Genomic DNA, 8,708 nt, shown 5'->3' with positions numbered 1-8,708 from the left:
TCTTATGATTCTGTAAAGTCCTGTATATCGTTTCTTTCTTTATGTCCACATACTGAATCTAAGCTTTATGTGTTATTGAGACTCATGTCGAGGAAAAGTAAACACACCAATCATCACGTGTTTTCATTATCACACAATCTGCAGAAATGCTGCTCATGAGGATATGATATGATGATTGAATTTGACCTACTCTGCAGCTGGATTAGTCGAGGTTTAATATGGAGGAATGATCTGTGTTTGGGTCAGCTCCTGAATTAAATTGATTCCTGAGGTTCTGATGCTGGGATTGAATGTCATCTGTGATGTAATGAAATGTTTTTAGAGCCTCTGTCGAGAAAAACAAAACAAAAAAAACAGAGCAGTACATGAGAAGGTTTTAATTTTCCACTTTATGCATCACACACACACACACACACACACACACACACACACACACAGTCAGAAAGCTTGGATATTTACATTGGCATCATGTTTGTACAATAAGAAAGGTGTTTCACTGGACTGTGCAGGCAAGAAGGAACAAAAAGAAACGTGTGTAACATCAAAGTTTATAAATCTAATGAAGCTCACGACAGCACACAGGCCACTACTGCCGGTCAACAAGGGTCTGCACTGCGGGGCCACAAGCTACTGCACTATAAAAGATCACATCTGGTCCACTACAACATCTTCTCTTCTCTCTCCCACGGAACCGGATCCTGCTCCACCTCGACGTGCGTATTCCTGCGCCCTGTCCAGAAGTGCTCCACGTCCGGGATGGTCTTCTCCGTGTTCCCCGCGTTGGCGACGTCGTTGGCTCCGACTTCCGCTCCGTTTCCCTCCGTTTGGGGACACTTCTTCTTGTTGTTGTTGTTCTTCGGGAGATGCTTGGAGCCTCTGCAGGTCGCGATGAACCAGATGGTTACGAGTCCCTGGCGCACGTCGTCGAACATGGTCATGAGGATCACCGGGAAGAGCGAGCTGCACGCGTAAAGGAGGACCTGCGCGAAGATGATCAGTCCCACGGGAGGTTTGTTGTAGCCGAGTCTGATCCAGGTGAAAGTCCCCCACTCCGGCAGCAGCGTGAGCCCCAGGACGCCGCTCAAACACAGCAGAACCAGGGTGACTTTGCTCTGGTGCTGCGGGCACGGTGCGTGGTTCACCGCGGCGTGGAGCGTTTTTGTGTAGTACGCGATCGTGAAGATGACCGGCGCCACGAAGGTCGCAGTTGGATAAATCTTGTAGAACAAACTCATGAAGTCAGACGCGCACACCGGCATCTCAGAGACGCAGATTGTGTCGCGTCCGTGTGTCACCAAAGAGGCGAAAAGCATCTGAGGAAGCGGAAGCATCATGGACACGATCCAGATGAACACCAGGGCTCCGTGGATCCACGTCGGGCTGGAGAAGGAGCTCGGGACCAGCACGGTGTGTTTGGCTCGCGTGGTAGACGCGAGGATTAAAGTCTTTGCAACCACACAGGAGTGCTGGAACCAGTCCGTGGTGCTGCACGCGAAGCTCCCCAGGGTCCAGGTCTGCTTGTAGTAGGTGACGGCGCGCACGGGGGCGCACAGCAACAGGATCACCAAGTCCGTGGTGGCAAGAGAGGCGAGGAGGGCTTTCACCTCGGAGCCCTTTCCGTTTCTGAAGTCACGGATGAAAATCAGCAAAACGAGCAGATTCCCAACCGCTCCGGAGATGCAGATCCCGATCAGGATCACGGGGATGGCTGTTCTGGTGTCCTCCCCCTGGAGAAGTTGAACTCCTCCGACGAAATCGAAAAAGGAGACATTTGCCGGTCGATTAACATCCATGTCTTCAACTGTGACTTAAAAGTTCCAGCGACAAAACTAATCAGCAAAGCAAAATTCAGTGTTTTGTCTTGTTTTCCACTTTCTCTCCTGCAACTTTCTGGTCCTGGAGCGGAGGAGCTGTCCAGGGCGCCGCGGTGCTGAAACGCTGCTAATGGGGTCGTGATCGCATCAGCAAGTGGGAGAGCGGGCTGCCAGGTAGGGCTATTTCAAGGGCTGCCATTTAGCGTCGTCATCAACCACTCACGTCACTTCATCAGTGTGGCTCCTCCAGGCTGCAGCCAGCCCAAATGTGAGCGCAGCGTGATGTGATTTACATTTGAAACCTCATGAGGGATCCCGGCTGGAATCAAAGTGACACATTATCTCTTTTAGATTTAAAATAAAAATGTATAAGTGAATAAAAAAAACAACAGGAGTCTCTTACAAATGGATAACATGCAGTGTGGCCATGTTTAAATAATCATATAGTGCTGTGAAAACATGAAATAAAGCAGATAGAAAAGCATGCAAAAGAGGGTAAACATCCCTTAAATACATTTAAAATGTCAGGTTATGAAATCAACACATGTGCAGCAGCAAATATATGAGGAAAAGGTCCACATGGATTATTTAAGTAATGTCTTGAATCTTCTGTTATGAACATGAAAAGCCCCCGAACGTTTGAAAAATACACAACTAATGCTAAACTCTGGTGTTTGGAGCAGGGGTGTGTGCAGACTTTGGACTGGGGGGGGGGGGGGGCCTAGCTGGGGTTCTGACTTATGCAGCGGTGGCATATATGTGCACACATGCAAAAAAAAAACATGGTGAATACATAAATCTTGAAGAAGCAGAGTGGGATTTTCTGGCTCAACTTCACAAACTACCAACGTGCACGAAGAGTGAAAGACTCGCAGAGGTCAAAAAGCTCCAGCAGCACTTTGTAGTATGAAGATCAACTTTATTAAGAAGAATTAGACTGAAGTGTTTCAGCTTGTGACTCAGTTGGTCGAGTCGGTCGTCTCCTATCGGGAAGGTCGGGGGTTTGATCCCCAGCTCCTGCAGCCACATGTACAATGTGACACTTAACCTCAAGTTGCTCCCACTGCTTCGATGGCGGTGTGTGAATATGTATGAATGGATGAGTTAATTCTGATGGACTCTTCACACAGCAGCCTCTACCATCAGTGTGTGGATGTGTATGAATGGATGAGTTAATTCTGATGGACTCTTCACTCAGCAGCCTCTACCATCAGTGTGTGGATGTGTATGAATGGATGAGTTAATTCTGATGGACTCTTCACACAGCAGCCTCTACCATCAGTGTGTGGATGTGTAGGTGTGACCTGCGGTGTAAAAGAGCTTTGAGTAGTCAGAAGACTAGAAAATAAATGTACAAGCTCAAGTCCATTAATCAGAGACAAAAAACTTAACCTTTATCCTTAACTCAAAATGTTCATGCAAACTCCTGCAAACTGTGACGGAGTCTTCAAATGTTTGTGGACTTGTTTCCTTTCCTTTGCTCCTCTCTTATAAAATAGATATGCAAAGTTTATATTTACTATTTAAAATACAAGATTGGAAAACATGCTGAATTGACATGTAAAGAAAACTACTAGCAGCCTGTAGCAACACAGCCCGAAAGGTTGATTTTAAACATTAGTCCCACCTCTGAAAAGGATAGATAGATAGATAGATACTTTATTGATCCCGAGGGAAATTCAAATCATCCAGTAGCAGGTTACAAAGACATGACATGAAACATTTGTTACAAATGAACCACAAAACTGACCCCCCCCCTCCCATACATATATATTAACCTGAAAAAAAGATTTAAAGAATCCCCCTAGATGAATCAAACTTAAACTGAGCAATTAAAAATAGATTTATACAAGAAATGTACATAACCCATGCAGGGATAAAAATATATGTGACATTTAAACAAGAACCTATAAACAGTTGAGGAAAAAATCTGTAATTAGACCTGAATATAAAAAAAAAAAAAAAAAAAGTGTTGACCTTCTGGATGTATTTCACCTTGGCACATTTTGAATGTTCACTTGTCGCTTCGTTCAGGCTCTGTTTGATATGCTCAGCGTCATGTTCACAAACAACTTTAAATGATCCATATCATGCCCTGTTTAACTCCAAGTTTTCACAGAGTATTTCATTGATTGGAGTATGAATAAATTAAGTGAAAAAGTGACATTTCAAGCTCATCAGCTGCCTGATACAGTGACCCTGAAGCTGAAGTGCTCGAAGCAGACTCCAGCACACAGCGAGGTGTGTTTACTCCACTCGCACAGCATCCGGATGATGAAGGGGGAGGGGGAGGGTGAGGGGGGGCGACTGGTGATGGTAGGGAGGGTTGTATATCTAGAGGTGAGGGTGCCCACTCAAATGCTGTCACCTCCTCTAAGAGGGCCGGTTGCTAGGAGACCGGAGCCACCATCACAGTATGGGGTTAGGAAGATGTGAGGCGTCATGAAGCTCTGTGAGATCGAGGTGCTTGAAAGCCACTCTGGAGCTTCAGATCTAATGAATGAATCGTTACAATGCAGTGATTACGGACAGGAAGAAAAGGCTCTGGGGGTATTTAGAGTGATAGTAGAAGAGCACAAAGCAGGGTGCTGCATGTGCCGTGTGCAGCAATCAGGGATAATTGATTTGTTATGGACAGTTCAAAGCTAAGAATAAGAATCAGGGTCATTAGCAACCACTGATCCGCCTCTAGAAAAACACAGGCTAAATGTGCTCTCACTTCTACTGTGAAGCTCTGCAGGGTGTCCACATGACAAGACCTGCGACATATTTTCACAAGTTTAGAAGAATAGAACTTTATTTTTCCACAATGTAGAAAAATTGTCTTTGGCTTCACTAGAACAAAACAACAAAAACATGATGTCAAACAAGACAACATTCAAGCACAGAAAAGAAACCAGAAGAGCGCCTGGAGTCCTGGACAACATCACAGTCAACATGGTTTGTCAATTGAAAATAATATAATATTGTTTAATGATAAGTCAGGGGGTCTGGTGCCTTGCTCAAGGGCACCTCGGCAGTGCTCGGGAAGTGAACTGGCACCTCTCTAGATACCAGACCAATTTCCCCGGATTTGACTTCTTGACTTGAGGTGGTGACCTTTCTGTAGAAAAGTGAAATTTAAGCCAAAAGCAAAATGAAAATAAGAGGCAGCACAGTGTTCAATTATAAAACATCTACCAGCAGTAAAACAAAAAACATTTTTATACAAATGTTTAAAACGAGACAAGTTGGGTTCAAACTAAATAATAAATCAGAAAGAAAATAAATCTGTTAAAAGGATTTAAAAGAATAATCTACACCTATGATAACAGCTCTGTGAAGGCTGTACTTAAAGAAACGAAATGTCTTTTTTTTTTTACTTTAAAATAATAGTTTCAAAGTCGATCTCGTAGTTCGATAACTTTCAACGGGGAGAATGAATGAATGAACTGCAGGATATGCAGACCTGTGTGATCTGTTTTAAAAGATATTTGATGCTCAAAAGATAACGAGAAACCCAGATGTAAGGTGTTTGAAGAAAAAAGAATGGGGCCCAGTTTGTTGCCCTGAGGAACTCCATGATAAATGTCAGATATGAAACAAGACCAGTTCTACACTCTGAAGATTAAAATGACCTAAACAACTGTGTCCAGTGGAATACTCAACAGGGATGTTCCTTCCTGGCAACTCATTTTCCTTTCAAACCTAAATTTAAATTCACAATTCGCCGTTGAGGACCAGCATGAAACCAAAACAAACTGCTGTTTGACGACACCTCCGCTATTCTGAAGCCTCCTCTCTCTTACAGCGGCAAACCTCCAACCCCTCTCCACTCGCGTTCACACAGAGGAGTTATGAATTAGAACATACCATAATTAAACACCATTAAGCTCAGGCAGTAGGCAGAATTGTCCTTTGCCTGAGCTGCGATCACCTGTGTCCTGCATTGTTGTGTTAGCATGCTAATGTTAGCGCTCTTTAGTTAGCTCGTAGCTTCACATTTCATGTAAACTGACACAGAATGAGCGTGATCTAAAAACTCTTACTAACATCCAAATAATCAGTGAGTATGTTCTTCTTCTTCTCTCTAGTTCTTGACTAAAACAGCTTTTATACACAAGGGGAGGAGCCGGCCGTCCCGTCCATGTAAACACGGCTCTGACAACAACACAGCCAGCGGGACTCGAGCTTCTCCCTCATTGTAGACAGTCATGACTCAGAGACACATTTACACAGGACAGACTTTATGATTTATTGATGTGGAACATGTCGATCATTCTGTCTTTAATAACTACAGAGGAAAGAGATGAGCGCAAACATGCGAGAAGCCGAGAAGACCAGAGCTGCAGCAACAGTGCAAAAAATGCTGCTGGCGTGAGGCCTCACTGCAGACTGTCAGACCGGTTCTAGTCTATGAATAAAATAAATTACCATAAATTCGAAACCTCCTCATGCATTTGAGATGGAAACAGCTCTTGAAGACGATCTTCTCCTCATGAGGCGTTATCATCCCGTCACTCTTGAAGGCTATTATCCTCTAAGAGGTGCATGAATAGTGCTGTGAGATTGGACCGTTTGTCATCTTAGAGAATAATGTTTCTCGGCTGGATCTTTCAGGGTTGATAGAGTTCGTTTTTTGGATTTGTACGTTTCTCCTGCGTTCAGCGTCTGGCACTCTGGCTGTAATTGTTCACTCCTATTCGTGGGGAAATAACCCTGACCGACTGAGATGGACAAGAAAAAAGTACTTTTCATTTCCTGCTTTTTCCCTCTCTCTGCATACACCACTCTGAGTCAGTATTGTGGGAGAGTTGGATCCCCCCCCCCCCCCCCCCCCCCCCCCGAGGCTTTCACAGAAACAGACGAAAAACAGTGAAAAGGACATAATGGAAATGAGAGAGGGGGGGGGGGGGCGGGCATGAACAAAACCCAAAGCTCAGTAAGAACTCCATAATGTTCCCTCCAGAGTTGAAACAAGCATAAAGTACTTTTTCGACCACAGGGACTCTTAAAAAGCAAAACCTTGCCATGATGCATTTCTGTCCGGAATCCTCTGAAGCAGAAAAAGCTTTCATCGAATCAAACAAAACAAATCCTTTTTTTTTTTTTTGTTTATCATTAGCGTCATTCAGCGAGATCAAAGGTTACCCCACAGGTAACCGCACACATATCAGAGCCTTCTCCTTATTGATGTGATCGCTCAGAAGTGGAGGAGCGATTAGCAGTTTGTTGTTGATGTTTTGCGACCCTGTTTTACATGAACTGCTTTCAAGCGGCGCCGCCTTCAAACGGAGCCGCAGATAGCAGACAGAGTGAAGGCTGCTGACATCGACGTGCTCCTATAGGTGACAGCAGTGACAGCTAACACAACAACCTGTGGATGGAAAACACTCGAGTCGCAAAGCTGCTGCTGACAGTTCAAACGCTTCAGACGGACGATAAGCTCCACTGATTTAAAAACAAAACGATGAGAGAATAAAACATAGAATGAAGAGAAGGTATGTGGTAGCCTATAAGTACCAAACCCTACTGTAGGTAGACGTCCATCCATCCAGTTTATTTTATTCAGATGAGGCAGCTAAATCACGTCTATTCATTTTCAAACTGAACAGGATCGACTTCATCCAGGTGCAGACATTTAACAATCACCAAATCTGAATTACAAGTGCTTACCTCCAGCAAGTATTTTTACATTCAGTTGACAAGCCTGAATAAATGTTGTATTTGATTTTCATTTTTTTAACCAGTAAGAATGTTAAGTTAAATCCTTGATGTATAAATCTCTTCTTATTCTTATTTTTTAAAGTGCTTATTTACTTTGTATCTATTCTTATATTGTTTTATTTGCTCTGCTGCTGTAACACCACAATTTCCCAGTTTGGGATCAATAAAGTAATTGTATTATATTCTATTAAGAGTCCGTGTCCCTTGAAAACGCTTTTTGTGCTGGCATCGCCCACAACGTTTCAGAGCTCTTCTTTCTGTCGCTCATTGTTGCTAGGTTACGAAGTTTAACTTCTGCTTCCCTCGGTAGTGACAGGTCGGTTTAATTATCTCTGTGCGCTCGATACTTTTCTTTTTTCAAGAAGATATCACCAAGAAGACGGTGGAAATGAATCGTGTCCTGACATCAGCAGCGGCTCTCGACCTGGAAATTGTTCCCTCGAAAAGATCGGTCAGGCTAGCGCCTCCTCCGCCATTGTTGTTGACCAAGCCGTTGGCTGTGATTGGTCGATGACAGAGAAGTGACATTGACGAGTGCGGCGCTGCATTTAAAAGCATTTACAACTGTTCTCAACGAGGCTTTCACCTGCAGTGAGGTGGTCAAGAAGCGCACACTAACCGAGACCAGAGTGCTCTGAGACCGAGACAAGACGAAGGTCAAGGTCAAGGCTGGGCGAGACCCAGACGGTTATTTGTTCTTGATTTAAAATCTGGAGTCCGCCCAGTCTGAGAGCGAGACAAGACTGCTTTTGATTCAGAGACCTAGACCTTCAAAAAGTTGCCTTGAGACCGATTTCAAGTACTAAGTGAGGACTGAAGGCTGGCGGTGCATTAAAGATAACCTCCACATATTTAACATTTTTAACCCCGCTTCAGCTGCAGGAAACCTCTTCTTCATCGTTCGTTTGTTTTCAGGCTTCATGCTTTCAATAGATGACTCCCTTTAGCAAAAGGGCAGACTCCCGCCTGCAAAACAGCAAATAATTAATGTCCACCTTTTTTTTATAGTGCGTCTGGGAGGGGGAGCGGATGGTAAGCTTTTCTTTTTTCCCCCCTCATCTTTAATTATAAATACATAGAAAGCAGGTGCTCTGGAAACGGAGCAGAGAGCGTATCGATTATAAGCTTAGTGGATATTACTCTCATCATCTGCTTTTTAATGATTCATTGTTTTTAATTCTTTTTATG

The 8,708-nt window shown here is 43.9% G+C and overlaps 1 protein-coding gene across 1 annotated transcript; it reads right to left on the bottom strand.

Moving 5' to 3' along the window:
- Positions 1-409: 409 nt before the first annotated feature.
- On the bottom strand, positions 410-2,001 carry LOC132993019 (G-protein coupled receptor 151). Its single transcript, XM_061062654.1, has one exon. The coding sequence runs from the start codon at positions 1,791-1,793 to the stop codon at positions 660-662; it is 1,134 nt and encodes a 377-aa protein (XP_060918637.1). The 5' UTR covers positions 1,794-2,001; the 3' UTR covers positions 410-659.
- Between the last annotated feature and the right edge of the window lie 6,707 nt (positions 2,002-8,708).

This window comes from Labrus mixtus, chromosome 18, assembly GCF_963584025.1.
Source record: "Labrus mixtus chromosome 18, fLabMix1.1, whole genome shotgun sequence".
Taxonomy (NCBI): Eukaryota; Metazoa; Chordata; class Actinopteri; order Labriformes; family Labridae; genus Labrus; species Labrus mixtus.
This window is presented reverse-complemented; position numbering and strand designations above follow the sequence as displayed.